We start from the raw sequence: 12,814 nt of genomic DNA, 5'->3' as shown, positions 1-12,814 counted from the left end.
CCCCATGCCCGTTTCTCATTCCCTGGGCTCTCATTTTGGTGAAGGCAATGTCGGGGAAGTCTGGGCCTCCTGGTAGGAGCAGGGTGAGTGAGGCAGGCTCTGAATGTAAGTTACAAGCGAGCAGGTTGTAACTGCTCCCCGGCTTCTTCAGGATGGGCGGCTGTGGGTGCAGGTGATGAGGTGAAGGTGAAGGTGAACGGGCAGAACCACCGTGGTTGTGGTGAGAGGTGACTGCCACCCAGGACGTCTTCTGGTTCTTTCCCGTCTCATCTCCAGCAAACTCACTGGTACAGAAACAAAACAGTCCTGTCGTTCTTTCCTCTAGGTCAACTCGAACATTCCAAATACCTCCCTTTACCCGATGCTGCTGATAACATCAGGATGGCTTTAAACTCAGTAAGTGGTTAATCATTACCTCCCTGGCCTTGCCCTGTCCTGGGTTCCTTCTGCTCTTTCCAGTGGCACAGGGGGCAGGGGTGAGATGTGGGGACAGACTCAGGATGGTGGTGAGAAGGAGTGTGTGTGTGTGTGTGTATGTTTTAGTCACCCAATCACGCCCGACTCTTTGTGACCCCATGGACTGTGGCCCACCAGGCTCCTCTGTCCATTGGATTCTCCAGGCAAGAATACTGGAGTGGGTTGCCATTTCCTGCTCTAGGGGATCTTTCTTACCCAGGGATTGAACACGAGTCTCCCACATTGCAGGAAGATTCTGTTCCAGTTAAAAGAGAGTGCCTGGGACGCCAATGGCCAGCAGAGCACAGTGTAGCCTCACATACTGGCAGCCTGGGAGAGGCCATGGCTGAAGCAAAGGACTGGTCACCCCCTTCCTGAAACACCCCCCTGCCCCTTCCCCACACTTTGGATACAAATGTACCTTACATTTGAGCCTCTTGTTGAAAGTGAAAGAGGAGAGTGAAAAAGCTGGCTTAAAACTCAACATTCAAAAAAGGAAGATCATGGCATCCAATCCCATCACTTCATGGCAAATAGATGGGGAAACAATGGAAATAGTGACAGACTTTGTTTTCTTGGGATCCAAAATCACTGCAGATGGTGACTGCAGCCATGAAATTAAAAAACTCTTGCTCCTTGGACAAAAAGCTATGACCAGCCTAGACAGCATATTAAAAAGCAGAGACATTACTTTGCTGACAAAGGTTTGTCTAGTCAAAGCTATGGTTTTTTTAGTAGTCGTATATGGATGTGAGAGTTGGACCGTAAAGAAAGCTGAGTGCTGAAGAACTGATGTTTTTGAACTGTGGTGTTGGAGAAGACTCTTGAGAGTCCCTTGGACTGCAAGGAGATCAAACCAGTCAATCTTAAAAGAAATCAGTCCTGAATATTCACTGGAAGGACTGGTGCTGAAGCTGAAACTCTAATACTTTGGTCACCTGATGCGAAGAACTGACTCATTGGAAAAGACCCTGATGCTGGGAAACATTGAAGACAGGAAGAGAAGGGGGCAACAGAAGATGAGACGGTTGGATGGCATCACAGATTCGATGGACATGAGTTTGAGCAAGCTCTAGGAGTTGGTGATGAACAGGGAAGCCTGGCATACTGCAGTCCATGGGGTCGCAAAGAGTTGGACACAACTGAGCGACTGAACTGACTGACTGGCTGTACCTTCCCCATTGCATCTCACTTATCATCTTACATTCAGGTTAGTAAAAGTTGTGGTTGACAACAGAGATCTCTCTTTTATCTGGAAAGCAGACCTTTGCTTGCCCTGTCCCTGTATTTGATAGTTTTCATTGGATCCTTTTAAAATTCCAAACCCACAGTATAGGAACTCACAGGGTCAGACCGCCATGCCCGCTGCCACCTTTCCTGGGAAGGTCAGCGCGTTCTCAGATGCTTCAGATGGAGACCAGATGCCTGTGCTGCTTTTCAGCCTCTGGCTTCCCCATTTAGATGAGAGATTACCTTCTGTTTTCCCTTTCTGTTGCTGCTCTGGTCTTGGGTGCAATCTTTGGACGCTGGAAGGGGCACGTTGGTGAGTTATTAAACTCAAGATTGGTTTACTGCTTTCTAACCACGCTGCCCTGGAGGCCTCATTTAAAATTCTCAGCGTTAAGTCTCCTCTGCTCAGAATCCTAGTCCTCTCTGAGCTCTCAGTCAGCAAGGAACAAGGGGAGGAGTTACTGAGTGGGGAGGAGCGTTGCAAGTGGACACTTGGATAAGACGGCAGGTGTGGCTCCCAGGGTGGCCTGGCCAGTGGGTGGTCCATGGGGCAGGAGTGGGTCTGAAGCAGAGCAAGTTCACAGGCTCCTGGGGTCCCCAGTGGCCTTGGGGGGTCGGGGTTTGGAGAGGGCAGATTTTAAGTTGGCATAAGAGGAGGAGAGAAGTGAAAAAAAAAGAAAGAAAAGAAAAACAACAATAAGCAACCAAAATTAAAAGGCAGATGACAAGCTAGAAAGTATGTTTTCAAGAAAAGATTTACCACTTTCTACATGAAGTGTTCACAAAAATTAGTTGGTAGAACACTATATCTCCAATTGGCTTCCCTGGTGGCCCAGGGGTAAAGAATCCACCTGCAATGCAGGAGACACGGGTTTGATCCCTGGATTGGAAAGATCCCCTAGATGAGGGCACAGCAACCCACTCCAGTATTCTTACCTAGAGAATTCCATGAATATCAGCCTGACGGGCTACAGTCCATGGGATTGCGAAGAGTCAGACATGACTGAGTAACTAAGAGTTTCACTTTCACATAAGAATCTGCAGTGCTTTCCCCATGAATTGACTGCGTGCCATGGAATGTTTCTTTAAGCTTTGGAATAATTACGGCTTTGTATCATTCATCTTCTTTTTAATCATTTAGGGATCATCACCAGGTGTCGGGCCTTACTATGAGAACCATGGATACCAGCCGGAAAGCTTGTACCCTCAGCAGCCGCCCATGGCTCCCCCTGCTTATGAGGTGTACCCTGCTCAGTACTACCCACCCATGGTGCCCCAGTACACCCCAAGGGTTCAGACGCACGCCTCGACACCTGTCATCTACAGGCAGCCCAAACCTCCGTCCAGGACAGCGTGCACCTCAAGTAGGACTCTTTTTGCTTTTATTTTCTCTAATGGAACCGAGTTTTGGGTCTGCCTTCTCCAGTGTGCCCTCTGCCCCCACCAGCTTGGTGCCAGCTCTCCTCTGTCTGCAGGGCTGGTGTGCATGCCTTTCCCTTCCCTATCTCTGTGTCAAAGTTGTGGACCTTGGTTCTCACCTCCCTGGGGCCTTTGGGAGCCCCTTAGCTAGGTGGCGCTAGTGTTAAAGAATCTGACTGCCAATGCAGGCTATGCCAGAGTGGTGGATTTGATCCCTGGGTTGGGAAGATCCCCTGCTGGAGGAAATGGCTACCCACCCCAGTATTCTTGCCTGGAGAATCCCATGGACAGAGGAGCCTGGCGGGCTACAGTCCATGGTGATGCAAAGAGTTGAACACGACTGAGCACACAGAACACTTACACAGCTGCTGAGACCTTCATCTCCCACTAACGCTCCTGTACCAGCTTGGCCTGTACCACCCAGGATGGTCTTTCCAGCCCAGTCTCTCTGAACTGCTTCTTGTCTGCATGGTTTACCACTGTATTATCTTGAGTAGATGTAAGCCCCCAGTGCAGGAAGTAACAATCTTTCTCTACGTACCCATTTCCTGGATGCTACAAGTCACGTTCAAGGTGCTTGAGTATTCTGTGTTCAGTGAAGGGAGTGGCTGGTGGGGTTGTCACCCAGAAGCATCTGCAACATTTTCTCACAGCTTGAAGGATCTTGTAGGCAGACCTGAGCGGGTCATGGAGAGGGTGAGGGACTGCAGGTGGTGTGTCTTCTGCCCACCACCTTAATTCCATGTCTTTCATGTCTGTTTTCTTTTTTAATAATTCAAACTTTTAAGTAATTACTTAATCGTTTTGGCCCCATCACGCTGCACATAGGATCTTAGTTCCGTGACCAGCGATTGAACCCGTGCCCCTTGCGTTGGAAGCCTGGAGTCTTAACCTCTGTACCACCAAGGAAGTCCTTGTCTGTTCTCTTTGCATTGCATCTTATCTTCTTTCCCTCCAGATCCCTTCCCTTTGTGCCCCCTCCCCTAGCTTGTAATGCAGGCAAGTTGATGTGGTAAGCACTGCCCAGGCAGGACTAGGACAGCCAGAACTTACATGAGCACGGAGCAAGTACAGGGGCTGGCCCAAGGAACATTTTCATTGATAACATTTTTATTTTATTTTGTGAGATACACATACCCTCACACACAGCTCACACAGTTAAAGATCTATGACAGGGTGAATTTCCGTGTGCCAACAACACACCATAAACAATGGCATCAGGTAATATCTGTACCCTTTGAAGATTCCTCTCCTCAGACCCCCCTAGCTCTTCCCAACTGCCGTCACTCTTGTATTTCTGTCCCTGTCCTTTCCTTTGTCTCCCTCATGCTTCACAGATGGCTCTTCCATCCTTCCTTCTCCCCACCACTACTCTCTTCCATTCCTGTGTTTTCTACCCCTTTGTGATCCCTTCTCCTTAATTACTCCTACTCCTTTCCTGTGTGGTTCTCTTTCCCTCCATCAGTTCGTCTTGGTTCAAGAAATCACTTGTCTCTGCACTGATGTCTTTTTGGTGGTGGTTGTTAGATTGAGACTGGTGGCTCCTAATGGGGTAATTTTGACCCTCGGGGCATTTGCCAATGTCCAGAGACACTTTTGGTTGCTATAACTGGCGTGGAGTTGCTACTAGCATCTGCTCGGTAGGTACCAGTGATGATGCTAAACATCTTCCAGTGCACAGAATGACCACCACCAAGGATGACCCAGTCAAGATGTCCATGGTACCCAGGCTGAGGACCACTGGTCTTAGCCCCTCTTGGTCTAGCTCATCCTTCCCTAACTCTTGGCAACCACTGATTTGTCTCTGTAATTTTGTCTTTCTTAGAGTGTAGCGTTGGAATCATGCAGCAGTATGTAGCCTGTCAGAGCCTGACAATATTTTGCAAGTGACTTAAATAGCACAAAGGCAAGAGACCCTCAGCAAGAGTACAAGGGGCATTTTATCTTCCTGGCTTTGTTTGTTTTAGCAAGAGGTCTTTCACGTTGAACCTTAATACACGTGTTAGCATTCGGGATTTGGAGGCTTGAAGGTCAACAATACTGTGAGGCAAATAGTTGACACTGGTCACAGAAGGGCTACATCAACAATTGATAACAATGAAGGTAAGAGGAGAGTGAAAAAGCTAGCTTGAAACTCAACATTAAAAAACTATGACATGGCATCTGGTCCCATCACTTCATGGTGGATAGAAGGGGAAAAAAGTGGAAGCAGTGACAAGATTTTATTTTCTTGGGCTCCAAAATCACCTCGAATGGTGACTGTAGCCATGAAATTAGAAGATGCTTGCTCCTCGGAAGGAAAGCTATGACAAGCCTAGACAGCATATTAAAAAGCAGAGACATCACTTTGCTGACAGAAGTCCATATGGTCAGAAGCTTTCCTGGTGGCTCAGACGGTAAAAAATCTGCCTGTAACGTGGGAGACCCAGGTTCAACCTCTGGGTCAGGAAGATCCCCTGGAGAAGGAAACGGCAACCCACTCCAGTACTCTTGCCTGGAGAATCCCATGGACAGTGGAGCCTGGAGGGTTACAGTCCATGGGGTCGCAAAGAGCTGGACACGACTGAGCGACTAACGCACACACACGGTTTTTCCAGTAGTCATGTACAGATGAGCCATAAAGAAGGCTGAACGCCAAAGAATTGGTTCTTTCAAATTGTGCTGGAGAAGACTCTTGAGAGTCCCTTGTACTGCAAGGAGATCAAACCAGTCAATCCTAAAGAAATTCAACCCTGAATATTCATTGGGAGGACTGATGCTGAAGCTGAAGCTCCAACACTTTGGCCACCTGATGTGAATGAAGTGCCAACTCGTTGGAAAAGACCCTGATGCTGGGAAAGATTAAAAGCAGGAGGAGAAGAGGGTGGCAGAGGATGAGATGATTAGATAGCATCACCAACTCAATGAACATGAGTCTGAGCAAACTCCAGAAGATAGTGAAGGACTGGGAAGCCTGGCATGCTGCAGTCCATGGAATTGCAAAGAATTGGACATGACTTAGGGACTGAACAACAATAACAACAACAAATGGTTAGTCAGTTGTACCTACACCCAAATAGGTACAATTGCAAACCAGCACCCAGTCCAGTCTGATCAACCAGACACCGATCCCGAAATAGTTGTCCACCAGCAGTGACATCTGGGGCCCCCACTGCTCACACTCCTAGCGAGAGCCGGGCAGGTTGCCACCCTGTCCAGGAGAGGTTCATGATGCCTGGTTTAACATCCTTCTACTCACCAGGCACAGTATCTTATCTTGGATACTATGACACAAAGGGAAGTCACCCAAAGGAAGAAATCACCCTTTACTGATGGATCAAATTGACCATTTGGAATTTCCCCTGAGCCTCATTGGTGACCCCACCTTGCCTGCTGCCAGGCACATTCACTGTGAACCAAGTCCTGATAACACGTGGCTGGTGTCACATGGCAGTCTTCAGACCAGCGGCGGTGACCTCGCCCAGGAGCCTGTAGGTTTGAGACTTGCCTCCTCTCCCCTAGCTGAGTCAGAATCTCTGGGTAACAGGCTCCCCAGGTGATTCCTAAGCCTGTTTGAGCAGACTGTGGAATTTGCAGAATGTGGTAACAAAATGAGGGGTGAGGGTTCATGCCCAGATCCAGTGGTTCAGTTGAGTCCAGAAACTGGACTTCTTGGTCTGGTGGACTTCTGGAAGGAAAAATGGGCACAGGTGGGGTGCAGGGCCTTCGCATGGGCTCCACCTCTGGAGCCCGGTGTCCTCCTGTAGGCGCTAAGGAGTAGTAGGTTGTATAAGAGCCTTTGCCCTGGCTCTCCTCTCCTCTGCCTCCCCGCCCATCTCCCGAGGGAAGCACCGGCCCTAGGGTGCTCTCTGCATAGGAACTGCTGGGGGTGGCGGTGGTGGGCGTCTTACTCTGAAGCTTGGCACGACTTGTGGCTTACACTCTGACCAACAGTGGCATGTTGGTTTGTTTTGACTAGAGAACGCTGGTGACCTTGTCCTACAGCTTGTCTTCTTAGCTGAAACATGAGCCCAGAGCTCCCGTCCTCAGACCTGGGGGGCCGACCCCAGTGCTTCCCTGTAGATACTCCCACAGTGATAGATTGTCCTTCCCCTTCATGGTCCAGCGCGGCAGCCACTGGCCACGTGGGACTGTCAAGCAGTTGAATTTACAGAATGATTTAATATCATTTAACATGAGAATTAATTAAAGTGAAAATAGCCACATGAGGCCAGTGACTGTGAGTCAGTGAGTCAGTGTGACTCTGGCCCATCCATTCCCTAAACTGCCTTGAGGAAGAGGCTTTTTTCTCTCTGCCTCGAGTACCACTGATGTGGAGATGAGAGAATGGCTGTGTTTTGTGGCATGCAAGATCTTAGCTCCCCAACCAGGGATCAAACCTGGGCCCCTTGCATTGAAAGCTTGGAGTCTTAACCATTGGACAGCCAGGAAGTCCCTGGAGATGACAGTTTGGGGAGTGTTATTATTATTTTGCTTATGCTTGAAATTACTGGGGCAAGGTATATTTCCTTTATTCAGCCAATTTTTTGCATTCATCATTTTTTGGACTATCTTAAGACCAAAAGACTATCTTACTTTTTTAAGAGCTTAACTTCGGAGTATGTTTGCTTTATATCGAGGCTTCCTGCTTTGGTTCTCCAAAAAGTTAACTTTAGTTCAACTCTATGGAAGAAATAAGGCCTCACAGGATATGTTCCTAAAGAGAAAAGTCACTTTTAAAAAATTGAAATATAATTGCTTTACAATGTTGTGTTAATTTCCACTGTACGACAGTGAGAATCGGCCACAAGTATACATATGTCCCCTCCATCTTGAACCTCCGTTTCACTGAGCCCCCCATCCCAGCCCTCTAGGTCATCACAGAGCACTGAGCTGAGCTCCCTGTGTTCCACAGCAGGTTCCCACCAGCTATTTCACACACGGTGGTGTGTATATGTCAATGCTACTAAGTCACCTCAGTCGTGTCCGACTCTGTGCGACCCCATAGACGGCAGCCCACCTGACTCTGCCATCCTTGGGATTCTCCAGGCAAGAACACTGGAGTGGGTTGCCATTTCCTTCTCCAATGCGTGAAAGTGAAAAGTGAAAGTGAAGTCACACAGTCGTGTCCGACTCCCAGCGACCCCATGGACTGCAGCCCACCAGGCTCCTCCATCTGTGGGATTCTCCAGGCAAGAGTACTGGAGTGGGGTGCCATTGCCTTCTCCTATGTCAATGCTACTGTCTCAATTTGTCCCACCCTCTCCTTCCCCCCACTGTGTCCACAAGTCTCTTTTCTATGTCTGCATCTCTATTCCTGCCTTGCAGATAGTTTCATCAGTACCATTTTTCTAGATTCCATATATATGTTTTAAAATATGATATTTGTTTTCCTCTTTACTTCACTCTGTATGATAGGCTCTAGGTTCATCTGCCTCACTACAGCTGACTCAATTTCATTCTTTTTATGGCTGAATAATATTTAAGTAAGTAAGTAAGTGAAAGTCACTCAGTTGTGTCTGACTCTTTGCGACCCCATGGACTATACGGTCCATGGAATTCTCTAGGCCAGAATACTGGAGTGGGTAGCCTATCCCTTCTCCAGGGGATCTTCCCGACCCAGGAATCGAACCGGGGTCTTCTGCATTGCAGGCGGATTCTTTACCAACTGAGCAATCAGGGAAGCCCAATTTAAGTGTATACCAAATTATTATTCCTTGATAAGATATACCATAACAGTAGTGCATGAAATTTGAGAGTCTTAACTTCTAAGAAAGCAGGTGACTAAATTGTGTACTCACTTCTTTTCCTGCAGAGACTAAGAAAGCCTTGTGCATCACCTTCACCCTGGCGGCCCTGCTGGCAGGAGCAATCCTTGCCGCTGTCCTCCTCTGGAAGTACAGTAAGTGCAGGCCAGAGCCGAGTTGCATTGTGCTGGCCCTTCAGCAGCCCTGCTGTCTGGACCGGGGGCCCACCCCCAGCCCCTCATGAAGTTTCCCATCTCTTTCCTCCTGTTTGACTACGAGATGCTTGGATAACCTTTCTTGGAAGCTGCCAGTCTCGTTGGCATACTTCCTCCTCGTCTGGGGGTTGTCAAGATCCCACGTCCTTCGTGTGGTATTGACACATAGGGGAGAAGCACGTTGAGTTCACCCTGTGCTTTAGGACACTGGGTGTGGCCTGGCACTTGTGAGCACCTTCACCTCGGGGGCACACCTGTCTCCTGCATTTCAGTGTGCACGGTGGTGGCTGGAGGCCTGCCCTCCCTGGGGGCTCCTGTACCCACAGCCAGGTCTCCTCCAGCAGCCTGGGGCAGGGTTCATGGGTCACAGGACTCGCCTGTGTGGCAGGGGCATGGGGAACTGCTGTCCACATCCCAGGTTAGGGATCCGACTCTGACCAGAAGTAGTAAACCTGGGGGATTCACCATTGCTGTGGCCAGCCCTGCTTCCTTTGACATATGCTGTCGGCAAGGACCCATCCCTTCCTTTTAAAATAGAGAGAGATGTCTTGCTGTCTCTTGTTCCGAGGGCTGGGGGTTTCCTTGGTTTCTCAGCCTGATGGGCGTCTCCCTTTGTTTCTCTACAAGTGGAGGACGAGTGCTCAGGAATGGAGTGCGGCTCCCCCGGGACCTGTGTCAGCCCCTCTCTCTGGTGTGATGGCATCCTGCACTGCCCCAGTGGCGAGGACGAGAACCGCTGTGGTGAGTGGCAGCGCTGCTTGTGGGAGGGGCCGCTTGGCTTGGGCACCGGGTGGCCCCCACAGAGGCTGCAGCAAGGCAGGCACGCGGTGCCAGGCCTGTATCCCGCACGTCAGTCCCTCCATCACCGACTCCATTCCTGGAGGCTGAACCTTGCATCTGAGCCCAGTTTTCAGATGAGAAGACAGGCTCAGAGGGGGCGAGCTCCCACCTGGAGTCACATAGCCAGGGGATGGGAGACCACAGCCTAGGGCCAGGCCACATTCATGCCCCGGCTGCCACAGGACGTGACTAAAACGTCACTAAAACAGCAAACTGTTTAAAATATCAAGTTGGGAGTGGGCTCTGTGTTTTTTAAGGAAGCTGCCTTTCGGGTGGTCTATGTCTGTTGTCACAGAGTGGACACTGCTTCTGCTTTTATTTTCCATGAATTTTTTAGTAGCTGTGGGCTTCCCAGGTGGCGCTAGTGGTAAAGAATTCACCTCCCAGTGCAGGAGATGCAAGAGACATGCGTTTGGTCCCTGGTTCGGGAAGATCCCCTGGAGAAGGGAAAGGCAACCCACTCCAGTATTCTTGCCTACAGAATCCCATGGACAGAGGAGCCTGGCGGGTTATAGTCCATGGGTTCACACAGAGTCAGACATGACTGAGCAACTGAACACAAAGTAGGTGTAGCAGGGAAAATGATGCCTGAGGATGAGGGTTGTGCTGATATCTGCTGAAGGCTGTACCCAAAGCCTGCTGCATGCTCTGGGAGCCATTAACTTTGAGTGCAAGTGATGCAGACAGAGGCTGTGCTCCACCCCAGAGCTGTCCATCCTTCTGTGGCCGTCCTGGGGCGATGGTTCTCTTTTTCACCCCAAGTCCAGGTCAGGGCACCTGTATGAGACGCTGTTGTCCTGCTCGTGGATTCCCCTGCACTGGGAGTTCCTGGAATTCTCACCTACAGGAGAGGATTTACACTTGGCAGACTCACTCACTCTGCAAACTGTCCACAAAGTGCTTTGCCTTTATGGGTGATAGTATATTTGTCACCATTTTCTTAAGTAAAGTAGAGAGTTTCTGAGGTTGAGCAGACGTGGTTACTCTATTGGATGGAATGGTGTTTGATGTTTTAATACCTGTGTCCACTCACGTGTCAATAACTCTAGCAAGACCAACTCATGATGTTGCCTGGAAAGACTTTCTCTTCTTAATGTTGAAGTTGTATTTATTTAAATACTGTAAGAGTTAATGTCCTCAAATAGATCAAAGTTCAGAAAGTAGCTAAGGGTATGCAGTGAAAAATCTCACCTACCACTTCACTTACACTCTCACGTAACACACTCACACACAGTCTCATGCTCACAGATACTAACACATACACTCATACACTGTGAGATTAAATAGAGGACAGGTGCTGGTCTCTGACCCCCGTTCCCAGCACAGGGCTCCTGAGACCATGGTGATTTTCAAGTGATGAGACCACCTGGTGCATCTTTTCTTCTGGTATTTGGTCCTTGACCCCAGCTCCTGACACCGAGCTCCTAAGGCCCTTGTCATTTCCTGGGTGATAGAAGGGTCTTTTGTTCAATGAAGCGATTCTGGGTGGCTCCTGAATGGCTCCTGTGGGCGCTGGTCACCACAAAGCCTGAGCCACGGGTAGAAGCTTGGACCTGTCAGCCCCTCACCCCCCGTCTTGAAACCACTTTCTCATCAGAAAACCACTGATCCTTTTACTGTCTCCGTGGTTTTGCCTTTTCCCAAGTGTCGTAGAGTTGGAATCCTATAGGATGTATGTAGCCTTTTCAGATTGGCTTCTTTCATCACTGACTGAGGTGCACTTAAGTTTCCTCCATGTCTCTTCACAGCCTGATGGCTCATTTCTCTTTAGGGTTGAATCATATTCCACTGTCTGGATGCCCCTACAGTTGGTTTATCCACTCACATGGTGGATGGAATCGCTCATCATGGAAGCATCAGGAAATGAGCAGACCGAGGCTGGTTGCTCCACAGCGGCCTGAGCCCGGATTCAGGCCCTAAGCAACAACTAATCTGCTTTCTGTCTCCATAGATTTCTTTCTCCAGATGTTTCATAGAAATGGGGTCCTACAGTGTGTGGACCTTTGCCCGGCCTCTTTCACTCAAGAGAATATCAATCATGTGTGAACGTTCATGCCTGTGGTATCCTGTCAGTGTTTCATCCCCTTTCATGGACGAATAACGTTCCACTGTAAACAAGGACTGCATTCTGTGTGTTGCTCCAGTGATGAACTTTTGGATGTTGCCCGCTTTCAGCTCCTGTGAATAATGCTCTCATGAACATGTGTGCACGAGGCTCATTTTTGTCTGAATACCTGTTTTCAGCTCTGTTTGGTGAAGGGCACATTTTGGGAGGAAAGGCTAGATTCTGGGCATCTCCTGTGTGTAGCTGGGCAGAGGGTGCCCAGCTCCACCCCTCTGGAGCCTCTGTGTCTGGGGAGGAAGGGGCCGGCGTGAGGACAGGATGAAGGTCACGGTCTGGGACTCACCGGAGCCTCCCTTCCTGCAGTTCGCCTCTATGGACCGAACTTCATCCTTCAGGTGTACTCGGCACAGAGGAAGTCCTGGCACCCTGTGTGCCAGGACGACTGGAGTGAGAGCTACGGGAGGGCGGCCTGCCAGGACATGGGCTACCGGTGAGTTCTGAGCCCCTCGTCCTCCCCGGTGATGGTGACAGGCACAGAAGCGTAGAATCTGTGCTTCTTTCTGCCCCTTCCCGCGAGTGCCAGCCCACGGACACCGCACACCTCTGTCTTCTTCCCAAAGCTGCCCCAGGGAGTGGGCAGGGGAGCAAGTGCCCCAAACCCTCCAGCCCCTTCCTGGCCGCCCCCAGCCCCACCTCCGGGGCCTCCATCTGCTCCTGGCTCCTCGGGGCTGTCCAGCGCCGAGGTCATCAGGGTCCTGGGTGCTGGCTGAAGGCCTTGAGAGATGCATTTCCTGAGGAGACCCCAGTGCAAGGTGGAAGCCTTACTCAGCTCACCTTCTGGGTAGGGGTTGGAGGTGGGGGGC

General features: G+C 49.8%; 1 protein-coding gene across 1 annotated transcript in view; it reads left to right on the top strand.

Moving 5' to 3' along the window:
- Positions 1-336: 336 nt before the first annotated feature.
- Positions 337-12,814, top strand: part of TMPRSS2 (transmembrane serine protease 2) — a 28,905-nt gene continuing 16,427 nt past the window's right edge. The window contains exons 1-5 of the mRNA XM_081573638.1: positions 337-396; positions 2,828-3,050; positions 8,900-8,986; positions 9,674-9,787; positions 12,315-12,441. Coding sequence (XP_081429764.1) covers positions 382-396; positions 2,828-3,050; positions 8,900-8,986; positions 9,674-9,787; positions 12,315-12,441 — 566 coding nt within the window. The 5' untranslated portion in view covers positions 337-381. The remainder of the gene's footprint in view (positions 397-2,827; positions 3,051-8,899; positions 8,987-9,673; positions 9,788-12,314; positions 12,442-12,814) is intronic.

The sequence above is a fragment of the Giraffa tippelskirchi genome, chromosome 2 (assembly GCF_054371585.1).
Source record: "Giraffa tippelskirchi isolate mGirTip1 chromosome 2, T2T-mGirTip1v1.2.pri, whole genome shotgun sequence".
Classification (NCBI taxonomy): Eukaryota; Metazoa; Chordata; class Mammalia; order Artiodactyla; family Giraffidae; genus Giraffa; species Giraffa tippelskirchi.
Note: the sequence above shows the minus strand (reverse complement) of the source record. Positions and strands in the feature narration are given on the sequence as shown.